Consider the following 27861-nt stretch of genomic DNA (forward strand, 5'->3'; position numbering starts at 1 on the left):
CGGTTCTATTCTAAAGGGGAGAGGAGGGAGAGTAGGGAGACAGCAGAGGAGGGGAGGGGCAATTTCATGACATTTTTCTTTATGGGAGACCAGAGAAAGAGGCAAGAGAGAGAGAAAAAGTAGACGACAATGGCAACAACTTGAATTTCTACAGCGCCATCGCGTAGGGTAGCGTCCCGGAGCGCTTGACAGTGGCGCATTGGTTTCCGTGTGTGTCGGACACCTGGTGACCAGGTGTATAAGGTCCTCACCTCATTCCATCGAGCGTGCCTCTCGTCCTCAGTTAAGGCTGTCCTCTTCTTTTTCCCTGGTGAGAGAAAGCGGACAATCCCAGGGTCGAGCACTCCTCCAGGTCTCTGGGTGTTGCTCGTGCAATGTGACTCCCCATAATAATAATAATAATAATAATAATTATTTGATGACTTCCAGACGTGTCAAAGTGCTCCACACAATATATTATCAATTGAATTCACTGTATGATTTGTGGGTGAAACGTGGCAACTAATTGCAAACAGTTGTGGATTCAGCGACCAAATTATTATTATTATTATTATTATTATTATGATTTCTCTGTTGTTTTCCATTAGTTATCACACTCTCCAGTTTGGCGTATTGCCAAATAGACAGTCACTACACTTTACAGTGAAGCACTTTGAGACGGCGCTGGATCAAATGCAAGGTTATTATTACTATTATTATCACTATCATCTGTAGGTTTCGACACCTCACCTCCAATACTTTATGTGGCGTGCGTTTTTGCCGCGTGTGTGTGTATACGACGTCGTGCGTGGGTGTAACGTGTGCTTGGCGTGTGTAAGCGTGCCCTTGACGTGCTCCGACCTCACCTCTGAAGAGCACGGTGATGTAGGAGTTGGGTTTGTCGAGCTGGGAGGCCGACAGGTTTGACACGCTCAGCATCCTCACCCCCCAGCCGTTACCTGCTCACTCACCACCCCACCGTCGGCGGTCGGGCATCTCTGCCCCCACCCTCTGGAACTTACCCCTCAATTCCTCCCCCTCACCCCCTCTCTTGCCTCCTTCAAGTCCCATCTAAAGACCTTTCTCCTCGACCGTGCCCTCAGCCACCCTCTCAACCCCCACTCCCCCTGCCCCCCAAACCCCTCCTGACCCCCCCCAACTCCCAGCTCGGGTCCAAAAGAAGCCCCCGACTGTCCAGCGCCCTGGGACGTCTTTCCGACGTGAAGGGCGCTCGCTAGACAAGTGTAACTTGTTGCTGCTGTTGCTTGCCGGCTCCCTGGTCAATACCCGCCATCTCTGCCATCGCCCCACCTCTTGTCCCGCTCCATTCCCTCCCCCTCCCACTCCACACCTCCCCTCGTCTCCAGGAGCGAGTGTGTGACGGTGAACGGAAGGCGTCAGCTCCGAAGAGGTCTTAGCAACCCATGGCAACCGGGTCACAAAGGAGGTACACTTGACTCGCCTGCGGTGTTCTTGTGGTGAAGCCCCAACTGTCGCTGCCGAGACACCCGGCCCGGTCACGGTGACGGGTGTCCGTGTGTGTCAGACACCCGGCCGGTCACGGTGACGGGTGTCCGTGGGTGTCAGACACCCGGCCGGTCACGGTGACGGGTGTCCGTGGGTGTCAGACGCCCGGCCGGTCACGGTGACGGGTGTCCGTGGGTGTCAGACACCCGGCCGGTCACGGTGACGGGTGTCCGTGGGTGTCAGACGCCCGGCCGGTCACGGTGACGGGTGTCCGTGGGTGTCAGACGCCCGGCAGGTCACGGTGACGGGTGTCCGTGGGTGTCAGACGCCCGGCCGGTCACGGTGACGGGTGTCCGTGGGTGTCAGACGCCCGGCCGGTCACGGTGACGGGTTTCCGTGTGTGTCAGACACCCGGCCGGTCACGGTGACGGGTGTCCGTGGGTGTCAGACACCCGGCCGGTCACGGTGACGGGTGTCCGTGGGTGTCAGACGCCCGGCCGGTCACGGTGACGGGTGTCCGTGGGTGTCAGACACCCAGTTGGGCCAAGAAGACAATCTTGTCTCAGATGTGCTCAGTGATTGATCCATCACTAATCCTAATGTAACCCAAACCATATGACATCATCAGAAAGACGTACAGAGATTACACAATATTTATACAGAGGAACGCCCAACCTCAACCGGCTGTGCTCGCCAAGTCCACAACGGCTTGGAAAGGAAAATTATTTTTTTCAGGAGTACGAGGACCGAGCAGGGAATGGGATTAGAGGAGAGAGCTCCAGTGGGGGACGAGCCCCAGGACAGACACTATGGGGTGGGGGGGTGGGAGAGAGGGAGAGAGAGCAGGGAATGGGGTTAGAGGTGGATAGACACTTGTTAGCTCAGGGTATTAAGGGATAAGAAGTAAGTGCCCCATAAAATATACCGTTTCTCTCACAAAATATGCAGTCAATTCACTCTATAGTGTATCCCTGTGAAGCGCTTAGAGGCGTCTTGAAGACGTGATGAAGCTCCCTATGAAGTGCAAGGCGTGAGTTTGCATGGTTGAAGGTGGAGCAAGGGTTAATCGGCACATGGAGACACACGGGAACCCGTGATTCACACGCGGAGGAACTGAGTCAACACTCAGCCCCCTCACAGGACATTCACGGTGACTGATCTCACAACCTTGACGTCAATCCATGTCCAGAATCATCACAAACAGCAGCTGGCTGGGGTTATCGCTCCAATTTTTGGGGTTACTGGGGTTAATGCATGTGGGAACCTGCCACCGTGACCGGCCGGGTGTCTGACACGCACGGACACCCGTCACCGTGACCGGCCGGGTGTCTGACACACACACACGGAAACCCGTCACCGTGACCGGTCGGATGTCTGACACGCACGGAAACCGTCACGTACACCGTGACCGTCCGGTGTCTGACCAACACACGGAAACCCGTCACCGTGACCGGTCGGGTGTCTGACACACACGGAAACCCGTCACCGTGACCGGCCGGGTGTCTGACACACACACGGAAACCCGTCACCGTGACCGGCCGGGTGTCTGACACCCACGGAAACCCGTCACCGTGACCGGCCGGGTGTCTGACACCCACGGAAACCCGTCACCGTGACCGGTCGGGTGTCTGATCGGTGGGTTTCCGTGTGTGTCAAACATCGGGATGATCACATTGATGGGTTTAAAAATGCATCTTCCACTGTGTAATCGCACACTCCTTGTGCATTTGCACACTCGCTGTGCAATCGCACACTCGTGCCCAGGATCTCTGTGTCTCCACTCCCCCACCAGAGGGCGCACAACCCACTGACCCTCATCCCAACCCGAGCAATGGACTCCACGGGGTCAGGGCTGACCTCCCCCTCAACGCAGCTCCCCCCACCCCCCAAACACACAGTGATTATTATCAGTGGAGACCTGTAGCTCAGTGGTTAGAGCCCTCACCCCACAAGCGAGAGAACCTGAGTTCGATTCCCGGCAAAACCTTAGGCAACTTTCCTTACTCCGCACACGCACACGCACACGCACACACACACGCGCGCGCACGCGCCTCTGTTTACCAGCAGTCAGTAGGAACCCGGTTGGCGGATCGAGTTTCCGGGGGTAATAATCCCTCCCAAAAAATAAATAAGTAAAGGATAATCATTTGGACGCTGCTGTGCGCAATTGGCTGCCGAGTTTCGCCCACGAACTATGCAGTCACTACACTACACGCGTATTTTGTGAAGCGCTTTGAGACGTCTCGAAGACGTGATAAGGCGCCGTATCAAATGCAAAAGATTATTATTGTGATTGTCAGTGATTATTGTCAACAATTCTCGGTAAACCCCAACTGTCCTTCAAATCCCGCTCTGCCTTCCCCCACCTCCGCCACAGCGCCGGCTCCTCCACTGCCTCTACCCTCAGATCCCCGAGACCCTTAAGGAGGGATGCATTCTGCTTACCTAATCCCAGAGATTATTAGGCGCCGGCGCATTCATCACGTCCAGGTTCGTCTTCCCAACTCTTCCCTCCGCAAGCCTCAGATCATCCAGAACTCTGCAACTTGCGTCCTCTCCCACACCGGGCTCCGTGACCCCACCCCCCCCACCCTTGGCAGCCCGGCTCCACTGGCTCCCCATCCCCCAGAGGATCGAGTCCAAAATCCTCATCCATATCGACCTGTCTGCTCCCTCCGCTCAGCGGACTCCGGCCTTCTCCGCCATCGGCGGTCGGACCTTCAGCCTTTGGAACTCCAACTTGTCACCTTGGAGCCAGTTCAGCTCCGAGGAGACCCCGGTTACCATTCCCCCTCATCCCCACCCCCAAGGAGGAAGTCTACTTCGATTAGCATCTCACCCCAACGTCTCTAGAACTTATTAGTGGACGAAAGGCACAAACCCTCACATTTCCAGACTGTCTTGCACTGGGTGAGAGATCGATGGTCAATGGATGACAGGAGACTTCTGCTCTCTCAGTTCATTCAGCCACTCACTCTCCCCTCTGTCCCCGGCCTCCTCACTCGCCCACCCACCGCCTCACATCACACTGTGAGTCCGCAGGCTCCAAGCGACGAACAATAAAGAGGTTCCTGTAAGAAAAGTCTGCTTCATTTTTGTATGTCCGATACGTGTGGAAACCCGTCACCGTTGCTCAAGAGTCTCCAAACCCAACTGAGAATTCCATGTGTCGCAGCACACCTGGAAACCCCAGAGATAGATTGTTGGAATGGAATGTGCTCTCTCTCCCTGGAGGGACGCCCCCCCCCCCGTTTACCTAATTCCGGAGAGTATTAGGCGCAGGTTGGTGAGAGCCAAGGCTTGAGGGGGAGCCCAGAGTGTGCGTTGGGGTAACTGCTGGAGTCTGACCATCTAAACCCACACACAGCTCCGGCCATTGATGTCGCTGTCTGGCCGAGCTTTCCCGCTGCTTGTCCGGCTCGGACCCCCCTCCCCGTGAGTTAGGGCTTTGGCTGTGGGGTTACCAGGAGCTGAGGGGGAGGATTCCCGGCCCCCAGTGACTGGTCGGCCCTTCCAGGTCCTGCCGATGAGCCGGGCCGGGCTGTGCTGCCATCAGCAGCGAGTGCCCTGGGACACCGCGGCCCCTCCCGGCTCAGGAACCGGGGGCTCGAGACCGTCACAGAGGAAGGGGCTCGATTCCAACATCCCATGGGCAGACAGGTCACCTTGGAGCCAGGTTCAGCTCTGAGAAGACCCCGCTTATCTCCCCCACCCCCAAACCCCCAACCCCCAACCCCCAGTCCCCCCACAGAGGAGGAAGTCTGCTTCAATGTCTTTCTCCCCCCCACCCAAAGCCATTTGGTGTCTCCCGAACTGGACAACAGCTGAATTTGACGATTTAATCTCATCGTTTGAGACAAACAAAGGAGTATCAGAGCGATGGGTCACTGGATTCCGAGCCGGGAAGTGTAAACAGTCGCAGCAGGAGACCACATTCAGTCACCCACCCACTCCCCCAGGACGCTGTCTGATTATTATCGCATTACACGCCGGGCAGATGTGTCTGTCGGTGACGTGTGCTCTCTGCCCTGTTGTGTAAGGGGCAGGAGCGTGATTCACGGAGGGTTTGGTTTGACGGCCGCTCTCCGTCCTGCGCGCGAGGGGTTCTCTTGACGAGCGCAGCACGAGGCGTGGGACGGCTGGCGAGAGACAGGCCCGCGAACATCCGGAGCCCCCTCTCCTTCTCGAAGCAAACGGCAGCCGCCTGCGCGCTCAACACACGCACTGATGCCTCGCGCACACGCGCGCAGCCTGTTCACGCACGCATTGACGCCCCGCCACGCACACACCAACACGCGCACATTCACGCCCCACACACACACACACACACAGTCACGCACGCAATCGGGCTCACTGATGTCCCGCGCACAAATGGGAATGCACGCTGTTGCCCCGGGGAACGCGCACTCTCACACGCTCACTCGCACGCTGATGTCCTGCACGGGTGCATACACGAGTACACTCGAATGCACACACATATACACACACACACACTCAGTGACACCCCATGCACACACACACACACGCACACGCACTCACACAGTGATGCCCCACTGCACACACACACACACACACAAACACACACACGGACCCTCCACCCCTCCTCCCCGATGGCTAGGACATCGAGGCGGGGGGGGGGGTGGTGGGGGAGGGAAGAGATCAAGAGCGAGAGAGAGAGAGAAACTCCCTTCTCTTTCCCCCCCCCCCCACACAGAGGAAGATCTTTAACTGAATCGCCTGAACAGGGCACAGACGGGGCGGGGAGCGAGTGAAGGTTTAACGCTGAGAGCGAGAGAGAGAGAGAGAGAGCGAGAGAGTGACCGAGGCTCGTTTGCGGATCATGGCGGGGGTCTCGCGAGCGGGATTGGCGACGGGCGGGATCGGAGGGCGAGGAGGGGGCAGATGTCAGCCTTTCGAGAAAGCCGTGTGCCGTGTGGGAAAACTAACCGAACCGCCGCGCTGCAGAGCAAAGAGTTTGCAAGGCGGCCCTTTTGTGCGTGTGTATATATATATATAGATATAAAAAAAGTGGGGTGGGGGGCGAACGTGGGGGTTGAGAGCGAAGACAGAGAGAGAGAGAGAGAGAGGGAGGGTGGGGAGGGGGAGAGAGCGCGGCAGAGCCAATGCTGGCCTCAGCGCGATGCTGAGCCCCCAGGCCCAAAGCACAAACAGACACGTTTGCTAAAACCCACTCAAAACACTTTCCGAGTGAGTTTGGCCGAGTTTCCGGCTCATTCACACCGCTGATGCTCTGGGAGTGGTTGATCTATACTCCAGCCCCTCTCTCCCCCCCTCTCTCTCCTCCTCCCACATCTCTTTTCAAGCTGTTTTTCCCTCCCTCTCTCTCCCCCCCCCCCCCCCATCCCTTCCCCTTCCCCTTCCCTCCCCCCCCCATCCCACTTCTCTCTCTTTCTCTCCCTCTCTATCCCTTTCTTTTCATTCTTCTTCTCCTGCTCCCGTTTCGCTGGTGCCTCCCGTCCATCTCTTGGCGACAGGGGATCGAGGATGGGTTCAACGCGACTCGGAATGCTGCTGTTAAATCTGTCCCTCGCAGTCCTGGGGCTCAGCGATCAGAGCTTTACAGACTTCCCCGACCCAGCAGACGTGGATTACAAAGATCCTTGCAAAGCCGGTGAGTGCAAACACACAGACGCAGCACGCAGGAGTCCTTGCCCCCCCGAGCTCTGAGGAGCGCAGAGGGAATCAATGAAAAAAAAATACCCCTTTTTTTTATTTCCCCGCAACTCCCCAGCCCACCCCCTCCCCACCACCGCCACACGAAAATATTTTTCGAGGAATGTCTGGAAGCCAAACTGAGTCAAGTCAAGTCGAGCCGAGCCGAGCTCGGTCTTAACTTCCCCCCCCCTCTCCCCCCCAAAAAAAACCCTTCCCTTAACTTTCCAAAACATTTCCCCGGAAGCCTTCGCCCTCTCAAAACACCTTCTGAGGTTTTTCTTCCCCCGATGGAAGGCGCCGGCAACGAACCAAACAGTTTGGAAGCCGAAGAGCGCTTTTATTTTTGTGGCAGAATTTTTTTTAGAAAAAAGAAAAGGGGGTGAAAAAAGGATACGCTGTGAAGTGAGTCGACTGTGTATTCTGTGGGCGAAACTGTACCTTAAAAGTATTTTTTTTTGTGTGGGGGGGGGGGGGGTGAAAGGCAGCACCCAATTGCGCGCAGCGGTGTCCCCGACAAACAGTCGTGGATCGAGTGGTCAAATAATTTTTTCAAGGGGTTATTACCCCCCCCCACACCCTCCCCCCTCCGGAAAGCGATCCTCCAATCGACTAACAACTGGGTTCCTACTTAACTGCTGGGTAAACAGAGGCGTATGTGTGTGTGTGTGTGTGTGTGTGTGGAGTAAGGAAACTTGCCTGAGGTTTCGTCCTGACCTGCCCAGGAATCGAACCCGGGTCCTCTCGCTCGCGAGGGCGTGCGTTTTATTTTATTTTACCGCGTAGCCCGCGAAGCGCTCCGAGACGTCTCGACGACGCGACAAGGATCTGCGTCAAATGCAAAAATTATTATTATTATCATTATTATTATTATTATTATTATCCCAAACTGTACGAGCTGTAAAATATTGCTTTGCGGGTTTCCCAGAAGGTTTGAAGGCTGACAGTGTGTCAGCGGTTGGGACTTTTTTTTTCCGCCATGGAAGCTTGGGGAATGTTTGCTGGAGTTTAATTGGGTCTCTTCAGCTCTCTGGGGCTGAACGGCTCACATCCTCTCACCCTCTGTATCCTGACCTCAGCTCTAACCGTCCCGGCTCTGAGCTTAAGGCTCTGCACCAGTGATGATCCCTCTACCAGAGGGAAGACTTGTCCACTCTTTAATCTGCCGTGGGAGGTGCCCAGGATCTCCTTGAAGCTGAACTGTTTGGCAACGGCAGATCGCAAATCGAGTCAGCCCTCTCTGTGAGGGTCTCTAGCCCCGGTTCCTGAGCCGGGAGGGGCCACAGTGTCCCAGCCAAAGCGCTAACTAACTAACTAATGGGGAGGGGGGTCCGAGCTGGACAAGCAGCGGGAAAGCTCGGCCAGACAGCGACATCAATGGCCGGAGCTGTGTGTGGGTTTAGATGGTTAGACTCCAGCAGTTACCCCGACGCACACTCAAGAAAAAGGATGCATCACTCCAGGGAGAGAGAGAGAGAGAGAGAGACAGCGCATTCCATTACAACGATCTCTCTCTGGGATTTCCACGTGTAGTTTGGGACCTCAGAGTTCTCAGTTGGGTTTGGAAACTCTTAAGCAACGGTGATGAGTTTCCGCATGTGTCAGACACCCGGCTGACCAAAACGCACCCCGACTGGTTCCCCGTCATGATTTTACACTCCTCAATCACATCCTGTAGCTCAGGGGTTAGAGCCCTCGCCTCGCGAGCGAGAGGACCCCGGTGTGATTCCCGGGCGGGTCGGGTCAGGGCAAAACTTTGGGCAAGTTTCCTTACTCCACACACACACACACACACACACACAGAGCAGTCAGTAGGAACCCGGTTGTTAGTCGATTGGTGGATCGCTTTTCCGGGGGTGACAATCTCCTTCCAAAAAAAAATAACAATAATAATTTAGTCGCTCAACCCACGGCTGTTTGCGGGGACGCTGCTGTGCGCAATCGGCTGCCGCGTTTCGCCCACAAAACACACAGTCACTACACTTTGCAATGTATCGTGCGAAGCGCTTTAAGTCGTCTCAAAGACGCTGTAACAAATGCAAGGATTATTATTATTATTATTAACTGGAAAAAACTCTCCGCTGTTATTTTCCAGACACTCATAGTAAAGTCCAGGGTCTCGTTTGCCTAATGACTGCAGCAAATGAGATGTTAATGATTCACAGACTTGAACCCACGGCCTCTTTGCCCACCTCCCCCTCCGAATGGTTCTCTGAACTTTAGCCCATATAATACTCCCTGCATTTTGACAAAGTGCCTTATTACGCAAAAGCGCTTCGCAGAATTTACTGCAAAATGTAGTGACTGCGTATTTTTTTTTGCAGGATGATTACCCCTGGAGAGTGATAATAATATAATAATAATAATAATAATCCTCGCATTTGATATAGCGCTTTTCACGTCTTCTCGACGTCTCAAAGCGCTTCACAGAACGCACTGTAAAGTGAATCGACTGTATATTTGTGGGCGAACGCGGCAGCCAATTGCGCACAGCAATGTCCCACAAACAGTCGGGGATTGAAAATGACCAATTTATTATTGTTTTTGGTTTTGGAGGGATTATTATTAGGCTCTGTGTGGAGTAAGGAAACTTGCCCGAGGTTTGGCCCTCTGCCTGGAATTGAACTCAGGTCTCTCGCTCGCAAAGCGAGTGCTCTAACCGCTGAGCTACAGGGAACTCCATATCCCAAACACCGAATACCCTCGGTCACGCTTTGCGACGTTAAACTCCGCCTGCCATCGTTCTGCCCGTTCTCTTTCTCTACCTGCATCTCCATACCTTTCGCTTGACCTCACAACAACAACAACAACAACTGGTGCTTACACAGCGCCCCTCACAAAGGGTTTGCGTCTGAGAGCGCTTGACGGCGGCGGAGAAGGACGCCGGACCGGGGGGAAAGGGGTGGGATGAGGTGACCGTAGGCACGATCGAACACGACCTGAAGATGGGGAAGGAGTGGGCAAGGCGGAAGGATAGAGGGAGTGAGCTCCGGAGGTTCGGGGGCTGAAAGGATGGCCGCCAAATGGTGGAGCAGAGAGTACGAGGGGACACCCCGACGGCCGGAGCCGGTCGAGAGGTCCACTCGCTGAATTCCTGTGTTGCGTGGATGATAAATAGGCTCGAGACTGACTTCCCTCACCCCTCCCCTCGAAGACCTTTTATAATAATAATAATATAATAGTCCTTGCATTTGGTATCACACCTCATCACTTCTTCGAGACGTCTCAAAAGCGCTTCACAGGATACACTGTAAAGTGTAGTGACTGTGTATTTCGTGAGAGATTCAAGAGTTATCATCACCAGTTAGGGATTCTAGCCTCCCTCTCTCTCTCTCTCTCTCTCTCTCTCCTCTCTCTTCTCTCTCTCTCTCTCGCTCTCCATGGGAGAGGGGAGGGATGGGGGAAGAAGGGAGGTGAGTGAGCGAGAGGGAGAGAGAGAGAGAGAGAGAGAGAGCAGAGAGAGGGAGTGAGTGTGAAGTACGGTTCTGGACACGTCTACACTTTGAAAGTCAAGCCATCCGAACGCTGCCAAATACTTGTTTGCTTTGACACATGTTTGACCACTTTACTTAACCGGCTTTCCTCTGCCTCAAACCCGGCTCCAGAACCACAGCCGTCTGCCCGCAGTCGCCCCTTTCCGCCCATCGTATCATCGTATGTAATAATCAGACCCGGCGCCTTATCAACGTCGTCGAGACGTCTCGAAGCGCTTCACGGGATGCGCCGTAAAGCGCAGCGGCTGTGTATTTTGTGGGCGAAACGCGGCAGACAATCGCGCACAGCAGCGTCCCCCCGCCCCCCCCCCACCCCACCCCACACACACACAAAACGGTCGTGGATTGAGCGAACGAATTATTATCATTATTTTTCTTGGAAGGGTTTATTACCCCCGGAATAAGGAACCGCCAACCGACTAACGACCGGGTTCCTAGTGACTGATGGTACACAGAGGCGCGTGTGTGTGTGTGTGTGTGTGTGTGCGTGTGTGTGGGGGGGGGGTGGGGGGGGGGGGCTGGGGGGCAGTAAGGAAACTTGGCTAAGGTTTCACGATCCTCGCTAACAGATTGTAGAGTGATGGAGAAAAAGAATGTAAACAGAGTAAAGAGACGCTGTATAGAGATATGTTTATATCCCCACCCCTCCACCCCCCCTCCACCAACCCACCCCCACCCCCCCCCCCCCCCCAGCTCTGACTGACGTGGAGGGGAGACAATGGCTGCCATGTTTGCACTGGGATCTCAGCCGCTCATTCGTGGCGTGAGAAATTTATGGGGCCCTGACTGGGGGCAGGAGAGGTGGGGAGAGAGAGATAGAGAGAGAGAGAGAGGGAGGGGGGGAGGGAAGGAGGGAGCGAGGCTGAGAGAGAGAGAGAGAGAGAGAGGGGTAGTAAGAATCGTCCTCGCATTTGACCCGGCGCCTGATCACGTTCTTCGAGACGTCTCAGAGCGCTTCACGGGATACGCCGCAAAGTGCAGTGGCTGTGCATTTCGTGGGTCGAAACGCGACGGCCGATTGTGGGCATCGTTGACTTTTACGGTGCGTCCTGTGAAGCGCTTTGAGACGAGATAAGGCGCTGCATTAAAATGCGAGGATTATTATCGTATTATTTTTGATAGTTATTCAATTCCCCGTTTAAAGCAAGAACGGAACCTGTCTCTCCCACAGAGAAAAACTGCGTTCCACTGCCTTCGGTTCGGACGCTAACTGGACACCGGAGAAGGTGTTTGTACAGACCGCCTGTGGCGACGGATTGCTCTGGGATTTAATAAAAATACTGAGGCTCTGTAACTGCAACCGACGCCTCTGCCAATCAATAAATCAGTCATCACTTTGTTGTTTGTTCAGCCGAGTATCCGACACGCACGGGAGACCCGTCACCGCGATCAACAGTCCCTCCGACCCGTTGCACTTCACAGTGTATCCCCGCGAAGGGCCTTGAGACGTCTCTCTCGATAGACGCGATAAGGCGCCGGGTCCAACGCGGGGATTGCTATCATTTATTGTCACAATTGATGGCTCTGTTTCCGCAGTTGCGTTCTGGGGAGACATCGCCCTGGACGAGGAGGACCTGAAAATGTTCCGAGACTTAAACGGTCGGAGAATCCCAAACTCCGGACAGTCCACGGCGGGTAAGTCACATCCCACTCGCTCACAATAACAGCAATATACGTGGAGAGGGGAGGGGGAGGGGGAGTGGGAGGGGAGGGGGAGGTGGGCACAGTGTAAAACAGCACACTGAGGATCCCAGCGAGGGGGGAAGGGGGGGGTGGGGGTGAGGCAGAGGGATTCGGGGATGGACGGAGAGGGCAAGGAGGAGCCATTAGGGCTTTGGCTGCAATGGGAGCTGAGGGGAAGGATTTCCTGCCCCCAATGACTGGTCAGGAGTTGAGGAGAGCTTTGAGGGAGGGAGAGAGGGAGTGGTGTGTCACCCAATGAGGGTGACGTTGTGGTTTTTGCTGAGTCCTACGAACTGGTTATCTATGTCTCTCCGTGTCTACAATGGCCGCCATCTGGACTCTGACCTCCAGTGTCCGGTCAAGTGGTTGTGAACTCAGTTGATCTCAATCCAATTTCGGTGGAAGAAAGTCCACCTTCAGCAGAAAGTTCGGCCCCACAACTGGGCTGTGTTTGCACAGCTGCTTCCCAGACCCGATTTCACCTGGTGTTGATGTTGCTACTGGGTCCTCACGTCAATGGGAATCTTCCGCTCAGGCAGAGCGAGCGCTCACAAGTGCTTTGCAGGATTCGCTGGAAAGTGTAGTGACTGTGCGTTCCGTGGGCCAACAGCCCACAAACACAAACCAACATCTCCGCAAACGGCCGTGAAGCGAGCGAGGGGTTTTATCTGTCGGCCAAGACACTGAGGGAGAGAGGGAGGGAGGGAGAGAGTGAGGCTTCCGCATTCACCTGCGAAACACACAGTCACTACAATCTACAGTGGGTCCCGGGGAAGCACTGTGGGACGTGTGTGACACGTCAGGATCTTATCGCATTACGATAGGGACGTGTTCGCCGTTTATAAGAATGATAATAATTCTCAGATGTGACCCACGAGCCTCAACGATGCAATTCAGAAGCTGAGGGCCGATATCCCAAACTCTGTCTGACACAGAACATTAACCCCGTGGCTCAGGGGTTCGAGCGAGAGGACCCGGGTTCGATTCCCGGGCGGGTCAGGTCAGGGCAAAATGTGGGGCAAGTTTCTTTACTGCCCCCCAACCCCCCCCCACGCACACACACACACACGTCTCTGGTTACCAGCAGTCAGTAGGAACCCGGTTGTTAGTCGATTCCGGGGGTAATAATCCCTTCAAAATAATAGTAAGAATTCGGTCACTCAACCCACGGCTGTTTGCGGGGGACGCTGCTGTGCGCAATTGGCTGCCGCGTTTCGCCCACAAAATATACAGTCACTACACTTTACAGTGTATCCTGTGAAGCGTGATGAGGCGTTGGATCAAATGCAAGGATTCTTTTCACATTTTTTTTTATGACTGTGTGCGTGACTGTGTGTGGCTGTGTGTCTGGCCGTGTAGGGCTATATGCGGGTAACGCTCTCTCTCTCTCTCTCCCTCTCTCTCTCTCCCCCCGTCTCTCTTTCCCAGGTGTTGCTCTGAAGGGGGGAGGGAGGAGCCGGAATAGAAGAGCTTCCACCTCCCGCCCGGAGAGAGTGTGGCCCGAGGGAGTGATTCCCTACGTGATCGGAGGGAACTTCACCGGTGAGTTCAGACGACAACAGCTTGCGTTTACGTGGGGTAGAGTCCCGGAGCGCTTGACAGTGGCGGAGTCTGACCCCGAGCCGGGAGGAGGAGGAGGAGGAGGTGGGGGTGTGGGGAAGGTGACCGTGAGCACGATCCAAAAGGACGGTCTTTAGGTGGGATTCGAAGGTGCGGAGGGAGGGAGGGAGGGAGAGGGAGGGAGTGAGGCGGAGGGATTGGGGGAGAAAGTACCAGAGTTTTGGGGGGTAGTGACTGGAGCCAATTTGCGCCCAGTGACGTCCCAGCGAACAGCCGTGAAGCGAGAGGGCGATTTTATCTGGGGTTAGGGGTTGGGGTGGGGGGGGGAATTGTTGACTAGGACACCCCGGGAGAGAGAGAGAGGGAGAGAGAGTGTGAGAGAGAGAGAGAAACTCCCTTCTCTTTCCCCCCGACAGCGTCGCGGGAGAGATCTTTAACGTCCACCTGAACAGGGCACAGACGGGGAGTGAGTGAGGTTTAACGCCTCGTCCGAAGGACGGCATCTCAGCTCTCTCTCTCTTTCTCTTTCTCTCTCTTCACAGCCGAGGCGAGAGAGAGAGAGAGAGAGAGAGTGAGCGAGTGACCGAGCCACGGGCTGCCACGTGAGAGATAGAAATGGAGACGTCGGGAGGTGGTGGTGGGTGGTGGGGGAAGGGGGAAGAAATAAGTAGGATTAATGAACTGGGAAAAGGGTTTGAGGAAGGATAAGTGTGTGAGAGTTGAAGCTTTATAGGGAATTGATATGGTTTTCATTAGAATAGAAACATCTGGCCTCACAGCTGTGCCAGGACCTTGTGAGGAGAAGCCAGGGCCAAATCCCCGGCGACTCGAGAGGTAGGACATTTAACCCAATCCGCAACAGCTGAGACGGAAAGGCCAAGACGGACGGACTCTCGTGCGTGGGTCGTAACAGGGTGTCAGCCTGTGATTCAGACCCCAGCCACCTCTCTCGTGAGTTTGTGGGTTCGAGCCCTCTCTCTTCCCCCCCTCCCCACACACGTCAGGGACTCTGACGTTCCAGCGTAGCGCTGCGGAGAGAGAGAGAGAGAGAGAGAGAGAGAGAGTGAACGCTACATTATCAGAGGTGCCGTTCTCCGGATGCGATGTTAAACCTCACTCCCTCCCACACGCCTCTGTTTTCCTCGTGATAAGTAGGGTCCCACTTGTTAGTCGGTCGGCGGATGGCTTTTCCAGGGGTAATAATCCCTCCCCCCCGCAAAAAAAATAATAATAATAATTCGGTCACTCAATCCTCGACTGCTTGTGGGGACGCTGCTTTCTCCCTGACCCACCCGGGAATTGAACCCGGGTCCTCTCGCTTGCGAGGCGAGGGCTCTGACCACTGAGCTACAGGACAAGAAGCATCGGTAGTAGTACGGATCGGCGAATTTTCGAGCAACCGCGGCAATACTTTTCACTGAAGAGGACGTTAATTCAAAATGAGTCGGTCAAAGGAGCGGAAAGCGGACGCTGAAGTCCGGATATTCCACAAAGAATGGACTTCTCAATATTTTTGCACCGGCGCGGGTGGGAAAGCCGTGCGTAATTTGCAAAGTAAACACGCAAACACGCTTGCAAATAACCTCCAGACGCCTCAAAGCGCTCTTGAGACGATTGTTCGAATGCACAAAGAGCAAAGCATTGTCACAAAAAAACAATCTGCGTCCCGGGATGAGGTTACAAGAGCGAGCGACGCGACCGCGCACAAAATCGCCGCGAACAGCGAACCAATCTCTGAAGGAGAATTTATTAAGGAAATCGATTCAGTCAATCAAAAAAATTAAGGAGATCTGCGATGACCGCTGACCAGCTTGCAGCAGTGCTCCGCGTGTGCAACGACGGAGACGACGCCTGACTTCAATTGTCTGGTTAACCCACATCATCAGCGCTTTCGCTCTTCCCGTTGAGTGAACGTCTGACATTCTCATCAATATGTGACTAAATGAATAAATATCGAAGCGATCTCCGCTCAATGAGTTGTTTTTATCGAACCTAATTTTAACGAATGTCAATGATATGGACTTATAGCCAAAAGATATGGACTTATAGCCAAAATAATTGCCCGCCCCTGATCTGATCTCATCTTGCGAAATGCAAATATTATTATTATTATATTACTATTATTATTATTGTGTTCCAGGGGCCCAAAGAGCCATCTTCAGACAGGCCATGAGGCACTGGGAGAAAAATACCTGCGTCACTTTCCTGGAGAGGACAGACGAGGAGAGCTACATCGTTTTCACCTACAGACCCTGTGGGTAAGTGAGGGGCTCAGTCGCTCTCAGTCACCCCAGCCTGAGAAGGTTGTGGGTTTGAGCCCCTATCACCCCCACGTCGGGGACAGTAGGCTTCACTGCGTCTCTAACCCTGACCTGGGAGTGTGGACAGTGTAGAGGGAGTGTTACTGGGTCTCTAACTCTGATTTGTGGAGTATGGATGCAAAGCGTAGAGGGGACTTGACTCCGTAGCTCCTGACAGTGTTACTCCCCACCTCTCTCTCTCTCTCTCTCTCTCTCTAGATGCTGCTCCTATGTGGGGAGGCGAGGGGGGGGCCCTCAGGCCATCTCCATCGGCAAGAACTGTGACAAGTTTGGGATTGTGGTGCACGAGTTGGGCCACGTGATTGGCTTCTGGCACGAGCACACCAGGCCTGACCGTGACAACCATGTCACCATCGTCAGAGAGAACATCCAACCAGGTGACTGACCTCCCGACGCCCAGCCTGACCCTCCTGAACCCCAGCCTGACCCTCCCGACCCCCAGCCTGACCTCCCGACCCCCAGCCTAACCTCCCGACCCCCAGCCTGACCTCCTGAACCCCAACCTGACCCTCCCGACCCCCAGCCTGACCTCCCGACCCCCAACCTGACCTCCGAACCCCCAACCCGACCTCCTGACCCCCAGCCTGACCTCCTGAACCCCAACTTGACCCTCCCGACCCCTAGTCTGTCCTCCGAACCCCCAACCTGACCTCCTGACCCCTAACCTGATCTCCCGCCCTCCAACTTGACCTCCCGACCGCCAATGTGGCCTCCCAACTCCAACCTGAACCCCCGGCCCTTCGACCTCCCGACCTCATTCGCCCCCCTTCGTCACCTCCAAGCGAGGCAGCACCCCGGCGCCTCGGGCGCCCGGTGGTGACTAACCTCTCGCTCGTGCGAACTTCTCAGGGCAGGAGTACAACTTCCTGAAGATGGAGCCCGAGGAGGTGGATTCGCTGGGGGAGATGTACGACTTCGACAGCATCATGCACTACGCCAGGAACACCTTCTCCAGGTGGGTCTCACGCCCCCGACCTGCGCCCCCCACTGCCCTCCCTTGCCCCCCCCCCCTCCCTGCCCCGCCCCATTGCCCGCTTGCCTGCCCGGGACTCAGCGATATCACAGCTTCCTCTCACCAGATGTTGTCCCACCACCCACCGCTCAGCCTAACCCAGTACCAGATTGGTGGATCGCTCTTCCAAGGGGGGAATAGCCCTTTCAGAAGACTGAACCACAACCGTAATAATTTGTTCGCTTCGGTCCACGGCTGTTTGTGGGGACACTGCTGTGCGCAATTGGCTGCCGCGTTTACGCCCACAAAATACACCTTACAATACGTCCCGTGAAGGGCTTTGGGGTTTCCGTACGCGTCAGACACCCGGTTGACCCCCCGAAAATCTCCGCTGACTGTTGCGCTGTTTGCTCTGTGTTTAAGGGGTATATTCCTGGATACGATTCTCCCCCGATATGATGAGAATGGTGTCCGGCCACCGATAGGACAACGGACGAGGCTGAGTAAGGGCGACATTACTCAAGCCCGGAAGCTTTACCAGTGTCAGGGTGAGTGTCAGCCCCACTCGCTCGCTCCCCCCACCCCCACCCGCCCCCCCACACACACACACGTGCACACACACATGCACACACATACACCTACACACACATACACACACAAATGCACACACATACACCTACACACACATACACACACACGTGCACACACATACACCTGCACACATACACCTACACACGTGCACACACATACACCTACACACATACACACACACGTGCACACACATACACCTACACACACACACGTGCACGCACATACACCTACACACATACACACACACACGTGCGCGCACACACATACAGACACACAGCCGGACGGACACACACACACACACACACAGACATTGACACGCACACAAACACCTGCGCGTACATACACACACCGGCAAAGTGTAGTGACTGTATATTTCGTGCGGAAGCGCCTCGAGACGCCTCGACGACGTGATGAGGCCCCGTGTCCCAGTGCCGGGATTATTATTATCATTATTGTGAGCACTAATCGCGGAGCCTTTGCTCTGCTCCGCAGCCTGTGGCGAAACACTCCAGGATTCCTCAGGGAACTTTTCCTCTCCCGGCTTCCCGAACGGATACTCGTCCTTCACCCACTGTGTGTGGCGGATCTCAGTCACGCCAGGCGAGAAGGTGAGAGCCTGGTGCCAGCGGCTGGCACAGAGAGAGAGGTGGGGGGGACACGGGCACTGGGTGGTGGGCGGGGGAGGCGGTGGGGTGGGGGGTGTGTGATGGGACGTGATTCTAGTAGGAAGCGGCAATAAATCCGTCGACTTCAAGATCCTTTCACTCTCGTGTTCCAATCCCTCTCTCCCTCCCTCCCTCCCTCCCTCCCACCGCCCCCCCCCACCCCCCCCTCAATCCACCACTCGGTCAGTACCTCTGCTCGAATGGCCCCCCCTCGTCCTCCTTGATGGTCCCTCGCGCCCTCCGTCCATCCATCGGTCGCATTTTCAGCCGCTGCGCCCTCGAAACTCTGTCACGCCCTCCCTCAATCCCTCCACCTCGCTCCGCCCGCTCTCTCGGAACAGACTCGAAGGGCTGAATGGTCTACTCCTGTTCCTATGTTCCCCTCTTTCAAGTCCCGCCTAAAGACCCTCCTCTTCGACTGCGCTTATGGCCACCTTCCCTCCCCACCTTCCCTCCCCACCTCCCCTCCCCACCTCCCCTCCCCACCTCCCCTCCCCACCTCCCCTCCCCACCTCCCTCCCCTCGGCTCGGAGTCAGGCTCCGTCGCCGCTAATCGCTCTGCAAGTTGTTGTTGTTGTTGTTGTTGAACGCAGGCTGTTGCTTTCAGATCACTTTGAACTTCACAGCGATGGACATGTTCCGCAGCCGCTTGTGCTGGTACGATTACGTGGAGGTGAGAGACGGATACTGGAGGAAGGCGCTGCCGCGAGGTGAGGAGAGCGCGCGAGAGCGAGACCCCGTACTGCCACCCTCGCTCGCCCATCTGTTCCTGCACCCCCCCCCACCACCCCCGCCCACTCCCCCTCTCTCTCAGAACAAGCTCGATGGGCTGAACAGCCTACTCCTGTTCCTATGTTCCCCTCTTCTCCTTTCCTGCGTTGAAGCTGCGGAGTCCCCTGTTCGCTCAGGGGTTAGACCCCTCCCTCGCCTCGCAAGCCAGAGGGCCCGGGTTCGATTCCCGGGCGGGACCTAAGGCAAGTTTCCTTATTACACACACACACACGGAAACACACGCGCGCACACACGCGCACACACACACGTCTCTGCTTACCGGCAGTCAGCGGGAACCCGGTTGTTAGTCGATTGGCCGATCGCTTTTCCGGGGGTCATAATCCCTTCAAAGAAAGAAATAATAAATTAGCCACTTCAACCCCACGGCTGTTTGCGGGGACGTCGTTGGGCGCAATCGGCTGCCGGGTTTCGCCCGCAAAATACGCAGTGGCTACACCTGACACGTCTCGGAGACGTCTCGAAGACGCGATCGGGCGCTGTGTCGAACGCGAGGCTTTCCTTGTTGTTATTATTCATAAGTTGGGGGAAGGGGTTTGGGGGTGAGCCCGAGAGACATCTGTCTGTGAGGGACGATGTCTTTCTGTCTGTTTATTTTTGGGGGGAACGCTAAACCAATCTGTGTCTCTCTCTCTCTCTCTCTCTCACATCTCTCTCTCTCTCTCTCTCAGGACGTTTCTGTGGGGACCGGTTGCCCCCTCCCCTCGTCTCCACCGACAGCCGCCTGTGGATTGAGTTCCGAAGCAGCAGTAACGTTGGCAAAGGTTTCTCCGCTGTCTACGAAGGTACAACAATAGGAACTTTTACATGGCGCCCACCCCCCATACACCCCCCCCCACCCGCTCACGCAGGGGGTAGCGCCCCAGAGCGCTTGACAATGGGGGAGCACGAAACTGAGCCGGGGTGGGTGGGTGGGGGTCCGGGGAGGTGACCGTAGGCACTGTGTGTAACTGTGGCTGTGTCTCGCCAGCGATCTGCGGGGGGAACATTCACAAGGATCTGGGGCAGATTCAGTCGCCCAATTACCCCGATGACTACCGTCCCTCCAAGGTCTGTGTCTGGAATATCAGGGTCTCCGAAGGCTTCCACGTGGGTTTGACCTTCCAATCCTTTGAGGTGAGAGGCTCCAATGTCGTAACACTCTCCCTCTCGAGTCACTCAGTCTTTTTCTCTCTCTGTGTGTCTCCCTCTCTGTCTTATCACTCTCGATCTCTCTCGGTGTGTCTCTCTCGGTCTCTCTGTGCGTCTCCGTCTCTCTTTTTGTCTCTCTCTCTCTCTCTTGCTCTCGCTGTGCTCTCTCTCTGGGTCTCTCTCGCGCTCTTTCGGTCACTCGCAGTCACTCTCTGTCTCTCATGGTCTCTCGGTCTGTCTCTCTCTCTCTCTGTCACTCTCAATCGCTCAGTCTCTCTGTGTCTCTCTCAGTCACTCTCTGTTTATCTCTCTCACTCTCTTTCTTTCATTCATTCTTTCTCTCTCTCTCAGTCTCTCTCTGTGCCTCTCCATGTATCTTTCTTTCTCTGTCTCTCTGTGCATCACTCTACCTCTCTCGGTCATTCTGTGTATCTCTCTCGCTCTCTCTCTCTCTCTTGGTCACTCTCTGTGTCTCTTTATGTCTCTCTGTGTATGTCTCTCTCTGTGTGTTTCTCTCTCGGTCTCTCTCTGTGTCTCTCTGTCACTCTGTCTTTCTCTCTGTCTGTCTGTGTGTGTGTGTCACTCTTTCTCTCTCTCTGTGTGTCACTCTATCTCCCTCTCTCTATTTCTGACCGTCTGTGTGTGTGTGTGTCACTCTTTCTCTATTTCTCAGTCTCTCTCTGTCACTCTGTCTCTGTCTCTCTCTCCCTCTCTGTCTCTGACTGTGTGTGTGTGTATGTGTCACTCTTTCTCTCTCTATTTCTCGGTCTCTCTCTCTCTCCCTGTCACTCTGTCTCGGTCTCTCTGTCTCTGAGTGTGTGTGTGTGTGTGTATCGCTCTCTCTCTCTCTCTCACTCTGTCTCTCTCTATATATGAAGCCTGTTTGCTGGTTGACTGCAGATCGAGCGACACGACAACTGTGCGTACGATTACCTGGAGATTCGGGACGGCAGCACTGAACGCAGTCCCCTCCTCGGCCGTTTCTGTGGCTACGACAAACCCGAGGACATCAAGTCCAGCTCAGGGTCACTGTGGATGAAGTTCGTGTCTGACGGATCCATCAACAAGGCTGGCTTCTCGGCCAACTTCTTCAAAGGTCAGCGAGCGAGCGAGCGAGCGGGCACTCACACTCACTGGCACACTCACTCACTCACTCGCACGCTCACCGACACACACAAACGCACACACACAAACACACGCGCACTCAGACGCGCTGCGCTGACTCCCACACTCACTCACTCACGCTCGCGGACGCACTCACTTGCACACGCGCTGTCACACTGACTGATAAACTCCCTCACACACGTACTGACCTACTGTGGAAGGCTGTTTGTGTGTTGAATGCTGTGTGTGTGTGTGTGTGTGTGTGTGTAATGCTGTGTGTGTATGTGTGTAATGCTGTCTGTGTGTGTGTAATGCTGTGTGTGTGTATGTGTGTAATGCTGTGTGTATGTGTGAAATGCTGTGTGTGTGTATGTGTGTAATGCTGTGTGTATGTGTGAAATGGTGTGTGTGTGATGCTATGTGTGTGTATGATGCTATGTGTGCGTGTAATGCTATGTGTGTGTGTGTAATGCTGTGTGTGTGTGTGTGTGATGCTGTGTGTGTGTGTGTGATGCTGTGTGTGTGTGTGTGTGTGTGTGAGTGTGTAACACTGGCTGGGTGCAGTGCTTGTGGAGGGAGAATATCAGTTGTGTTGAAGGGACTTCTTTATCCAAACCAACCGTGTGATGTGATGTTTGTGTATTTGGAAATGAGTGTCTGCGTGAGCGAGAGTCTGTGAGCAAGTGTGAGCGCGAGCGCGAGCGAGTGTGAGTGCGAGTGAGCACGAGCGAGCGAGTGTGAGTGCGAGCGAGCGAGCGAGCGCGAGGGAGTGTGAGTGTAACGAGCGTGTAAGGCGAGGTGGGCTCATTCCCCGGCTCTGGCTTTTGTCTCTCGCAGAGATGGACGAGTGTTCGAGGGCTGACAATGGCGGGTGTGAGCAGCGCTGCGTCAACACTCTGGGCAGCTACACGTGCGCCTGCGACCCCGGCTTCGAGCTGGCGTCTGACAAGAGGAGCTGTGAGGGTGAGAGGGCAGCGGTGCCAGGCGTGGGTACACGGGCTGGCTTACAGACCCTGGCAAACACTCCTCAACGGTACTTAACGTGAGAGGGCAAGCGATGGCAGCCAGTGTGACCAGCCAAGCACAGCGCAACTCCTCGCCACCCCCACCCCCCCCTCCCGCCCCGCCACTCCCCCCCTCTCCACCCCACCACCCCCACCCCAACACGCTCCCTCTCGCACGCACTCCCTCTCTCGCACGCTCCTTCTCCTCACTCTTTCTCTCTCTTTTCCCCGTCTCTCCCCCTTTCTCTCTCTACTCTGCTTCTCACTCTCTTTCTCTCCTTCTCCCTCTCTCTCTCCTCCCTTTCTCACTCACTCCTTCTCTCACTCGCGCTCTGCTCTGTCTCTCACTCTTTCTATCTCTCCCCTTCTCTCACGCTCTCTCCCGTTGCTCCCTCTCTCACTCCGGCTCTCCCCCCCTCTCTCACTCTCACTCTCTCTCTCTCACTCCTCTCTTTCCTCTCTCACTTCACAGCCTTTTGGGGGGGAGGGAGAGAGTTCCAGATTCCCACATAAGCTCCTCTCCCCCCACCCCACCCCCCACAGCCGGTCTCACTCTCCCCCCCCCCCCCCCGACTCCATCCCAGAAACCATCCCAATCCCTCAAAGGAAAGTCAGGAGTGTGGAAGCAGGAAACCAGGAATCTCCCATCCCAACAGCTCCGCCCGACTCCAGTTCCAACGAGATTAGTATCGTAGAATTTTGCGGCGTAGAAGGAGTCCCTTTTGCTGCCCCCCCCCCCCCCACAGCCCCGCGGGAACGTCCGCCTGAACGGGGCACAGACGGGGAGCGGACGAGGTTTAACATCTCATCCAAAGGACGGACTCTCCAACAACAGCAGCTCTCTCTCCATCTCTCCATCTCTCTCACTCTCTCTCCACCCCCGCCCCCCCCCCCCCACCCACCCACCCCAGCTCCTTTCACACTGGGAGGACGTCTCAAAGCGCTTCACATGATACACTGTAAAGTGTAGTGACTGTGTATTTTGTGGGCGAAACGCGGCAGCCAATTGCGCACAGCAGCGTCCCCCACACAAACAGCCGTGGGTTGATTGACTAAATTATTATTATTATTTCTATTCTTTTCGGAAGGGATTATAACCCCCGGAAAAGCGATCCACCAATCCACTAACAACCTGGTTCCTACTTACTGTTGGTAAACGGAGGCGTGTGTGTGTGTGTGGGGGGGTGGGGGGGTGTGTGTGGAGGTGGGGTGGGGGGTAATGGAAACTTGTCCAACGCTCTGCCCTGACCTGACCCGCCCGGGGATCGAACCCGGGTCCTCTCGCTTGCGAGGCGGGGGCTCTAACCCCTGAGCTCCAGGGAACTCCGCAGTCAATCTACTGTAAAGTGGAGTGACTGCGCGTCCTGCGGGCGAGACGTGGCAGCCGATCGTCTCCGACAACGGCGTAGTGACTGTGGGAGGGGGAGGAGAGGAGAGGAGAGGCCAGAGGGGTGTCCAACGCAATGGGTGACTGTGTCTCTTGCCTTGTAGCTGCCTGTGGAGGGTTCCTGACTAAGCTGAACGGGTCGCTGACCAGCCCCGGGTGGCCCAAGGAATATCCAGCGAACAAAAATTGTGTGTGGCAAGTGGTGGCTCCCACTCAGTATCGTATCTCCCTGCAGTTCCACTTCTTTGAGGTGGAAGGCAATGACGTGAGTGTTTGCGTACTTACAGCTCACGTCAATGTGTGAGCGCGCACTCCCCGCGCCCCCCCACCCATCACCCCCCCGCCACCCACACCCCCACACACACACACACTCCCCACCCCACCACCTCCACCCCACACACACATTCCTCCCCTCGCACACATACACTGCCCACAACCTCCCCCTCCCCACACACACACACACACACACACACACACACATACATACAGCCCCCCCCACACCCCCCCCCCCACCACCCCCACTCCTCCCCGGGTGAAATTGCATCACTTGCCAGTCACTTGTTCAGCCGGTGGTCGGTCAGCGTGAGGCTGTGCTGTGTGTCGGGTGGTGGTGGTGGGTGGGGGGGGGGGACGACGTTCTCCCGACGCCAGAGTCTCTGTACGAACGCGAGTTGCTGTTGTTGTTGTTGTTGCTGCTGCGGCAGGTGTGTAAGTACGACTACGTGGAGGTGCGGAGTGGGCTGTCTGCGGACTCCAGGCTCCACGGCAAGTTCTGCGGGGCTGAGAAACCTGAGGTCATCACCTCCCAGTACAACAACATGAGAATCGAGTTCAAGTCAGATAACACCGTGTCCAAGAGGGGCTTCAAGGCTCATTTCTTCTCAGGTGAGTCAGTAGTAGCCCACGACCGCTCACACCAGGGCACGACTGACACCAAGGGGGGGAGAGGGGGAGGGAGAGAGAGAGAGCGCTCGTTATTATATAGGTTTGATCCAGCGCCTTATCACGTCCTCGAGACGTCTCAAAGCGCTTCGCAGAATCCACCAGGCTCGCCTCAAGACCCTCCTCCCTCTTCGACCGCGCCTTCGGTCACCCTCCTGCCCCCACTCGAACCCCCTCCCGATCCCAACCGCCTGTCAGACACCCGGCTGATCACGGTGAAGGGTTTCCGTGTGCCCCCGGCCGACCGAAAATGACAGCAACGTTAATAACGTTGAGGACGTGTGTTGTTGGTGTTGATGTTGATCGGCCGATCTGTGCGTCTAGACAAGGACGAGTGTTCGAAGGAAAACGGGGGGTGTCAGCACGAGTGCGTAAATACCTTTGGCAGCTACGAGTGTCAGTGTCGAAGTGGCTTCACTCTCCACACCAACCAACATGACTGTAAAGAGGGTAAGTGAGCGCGGGGGTGGGGGTGTGTGTGTGTCGGGGGGGGTGGGGGTGTATGTGTATGTGTCTGTGTGTGTGTGGGGGGGGGGATTGGCTGGGGGTGCGCTGGGAGGAGACTAAGGCCCCTGGAGAGAGGGGACTGAGGGGAGAAAATGACATTTTCTGCTTCTGAACGTGGGAGGAGGCCATTCAGCCCCACGAGCTTGTTCCGCCATTCTATCAGATCATGGCTGATCTGTACCGCAGACGATTGCGAAGATCTTGACGTCGCCCCATACGGTGTTGGGCAGCCAGTGGGGGCTGGCGAGGGCTGGGGTGATGGGGGGACGGGGGTCAGTGTGTGTGATGGGGAGCCAGTGGGGGCTGGCGAGGGCTGGGGTGATGGGGGACGGGGGTCAGTGTGTGTGACGGGGAGCCAGTGGGGGCTGGCGAGGGCTGGGGTGATGGGGGGACGGGGGTCAGTGTGTGTGATAGGGAGCCAGTGGGGGCTGGTGAGGGCTGGGGTGATGGGGGGACGGGGGCTAGTGGGGGTGATTGGGAGCCAGTGGGGGCTGGCGAGGGCTGGGTGATGGGGGGACGGGGGTTAGTGGGGGTGATTGGGAGCCAGTGGGGGCTGGCGAGGGCCGGGGTGATGGTGGGGGATGGAGTTTCGTGCTGGATTTGGTACATGGCGGAGCTGGGGGAGGCCAAAGAGGGGTGGGGGGGGGGCGTTGGAACAGTGTCCTGTTGAGAAGGAGCTCAGACCTCAGGCTGTTTGTTTGCCCAACAGCGGGATGTGAGCACAAGATCAACAGCGTAGCTGGAACCATCACCAGCCCCAACTGGCCGGACAAGTATCCCAGTCGCAAGGAGTGTACCTGGGAGATCACCACCACACCCGGTCACCGGGTCAAACTGGTAACCAGTTAACCAGCCCGTCACCCGAACCCACACCCACCGCGCGCGCACCCAGCGCTCACCTTGTAACTGTTTCACACACCGACCCCCGACACCAATACCAACCGTCAACCACAACACCTCAGCCCCAACCTCTGCTCTCTCTCTCTGTCTCTCTCCCCGTTCCCTCTCCTCCGTCCCCACTCCCCCCTCCCAAATCTTGTGGAGGTGTCCTGTAGCTCAGTGATTAGAGCGCTCAGTTCGCAAGCGAGAGGACCTCGGAATATACAGAATTTTGCCCACAAAATACACAGTCACTACACTCATTCCCCCCCACCTCCGACTCCATCCCATAAACCATCTGTGAAGCGCTTTGAGATGTCTCGAAGACGTGATAAGGCGCTGTATCAAATGCCAACTCGGTGAAGCAAGAACCAAAGGGCGAGTCTCTCACTGTCTCTCTCTTTCTCGCTCACCATCTCTCTCTTTCTCTCTCACCATCTCTCTCTCTCGTGGTTCAGGCCTTCAGTGAGCTGGACCTGGAGCAGCACCAGGAATGTGCCTACGACCACCTGGAGGTCTACGACGGCCGAGACCCCAAGGCCAAGGTCCTGGGACGTCTGTGCGGCAGCAAGAAGCCGGAGGCCCTGACCTCCACCTTCAACCGCATCTTCATCAAGTTCTTCTCTGACAACTCGGTGCAGAAGAGGGGGTTCGAAGCCGCCTACAGCTCGGGTGAGGTGGGGCAGGAGGGGGAGTGGGGCAGCCATCGTCCCCAAAGCCCATCATGGACTGGGGGGGGGAAGGGAGGGGCCTCTATGGTAGGCGGGATGAGCCAGCTGTTGTAGGGGGGCGCGGGCGGGTTTGTGGTGGGAGGGAATTAGCGGTTGTGGTGAGGGGCCACTGGTATATGTGGGCGGGCCAGTGGTAGTGGGGGTGGGGCCAGTTGTTGTAATGAGGGGAGGGGGCCAGTGGTTGTGGTGAGAAGGGAGGGGCCAGGTGTTTGGGAGGGGGGGGGTGTGGTGGGGCAAATGGCCTCCTACAATGAGCTGCCCCCTAACCGCCATTTGCCTGCGCAGAGTGTGGGGGGAAGCTGAAGGCTGAGGTGAAGACCAAGGACCTGTTCTCTCACTCACAATTCGGGGACAATAACTACCCGGGCGGGGCCAGCTGCCAGTGGCTGGTGAAGGCCGAGGAGGGCTACGGGGTGGAGCTGATCTTCCAGACCTTTGAGATCGAGGAGGAGGCCGACTGCGGCTACGACTATATGGAGCTCTTCGACGGCTCCGACGACTCAGCCCCGCGGCTCGGACGTTTCTGTGGGTCTGGGGTAAGCTCCCCCCCCTTTCGCGCCGGTGTACCGTGGTAGTCCCCCTGCGGCTCAGCCCGCGAACAGCGCACGGGATTGCCACTGTTATCTCTGCGGATTGGCGACGGGGTGGGTTAGGGTTAGGGAGGCAGATCATCAGTTTGGTTTGGAGAGCCTCGAGCAACGGCGATGGGTTCTGCGCGGTCGAAAGACACCTGGGCTCCGGCCACCAAAATAGTAATTTTTTATGTTCGTACGTCCTCCCCACAGCCTCCGGAGGAGATTTACTCCGCAGGTGATGCCATCGTCATTCGCTTCCACACCGATGACACCATCAGCAAGAAAGGTTTCCACGCCCGGTACACCAGCACCAAATTTCAGGATTCTCTTCACTTGAAGAAATGACAACACATTAAGACAGACTGACTGAGAGACTGGATCTACGTTCCCCCCCGACCCCCACCCCCCCACACACCCCTCCCTCCCT

The 27861-nt window shown here is 56.1% G+C and overlaps 2 protein-coding genes across 3 annotated transcripts in view; one reads left to right on the forward strand and one right to left on the reverse strand.

The window, feature by feature from the left end:
* Positions 1-927, reverse strand: part of LOC103173454 (myoferlin-like) — a 35317-nt gene extending 34390 nt beyond the window's left edge. The window contains 2 exon segments of the mRNA XM_042344418.1: positions 252-307; positions 846-927. Of these exon segments, the coding sequence (XP_042200352.1) occupies positions 252-307; positions 846-918 (129 nt within the window). The 5' untranslated portion in view covers positions 919-927.
* Positions 928-6936: 6009 nt separating this feature from the next.
* LOC103190854 (bone morphogenetic protein 1-like) lies at positions 6937-27839 on the forward strand. Of its 2 annotated transcripts, none has more exons than XM_042344539.1 (20): positions 6937-7078; positions 12150-12248; positions 13725-13838; positions 15997-16114; positions 16376-16554; positions 17027-17132; positions 17553-17677; positions 18213-18328; positions 18993-19095; positions 19846-19959; positions 20145-20290; positions 21206-21401; positions 22247-22372; positions 23905-24065; positions 24505-24685; positions 25067-25192; positions 25959-26086; positions 26587-26800; positions 27145-27395; positions 27645-27839. In XM_042344539.1, exons 1-20 carry the CDS (start codon positions 6952-6954, stop codon positions 27777-27779), a joined length of 2865 nt encoding a protein of 954 aa, XP_042200473.1. In that variant the 5' UTR covers positions 6937-6951; the 3' UTR covers positions 27780-27839. The 2 variants fall into 2 exon arrangements, with proteins under 2 accessions (XP_042200473.1, XP_042200474.1); XM_042344540.1 differs by lacking the exon at positions 6937-7078 and adding an exon at positions 7501-7524.
* Positions 27840-27861: the final 22 nt, after the last annotated feature.

Source organism: Callorhinchus milii, unplaced genomic scaffold (assembly GCF_018977255.1).
Source record: "Callorhinchus milii isolate IMCB2004 unplaced genomic scaffold, IMCB_Cmil_1.0 Scaffold28, whole genome shotgun sequence".
NCBI classification, from domain to species: domain Eukaryota; kingdom Metazoa; phylum Chordata; class Chondrichthyes; order Chimaeriformes; family Callorhinchidae; genus Callorhinchus; species Callorhinchus milii.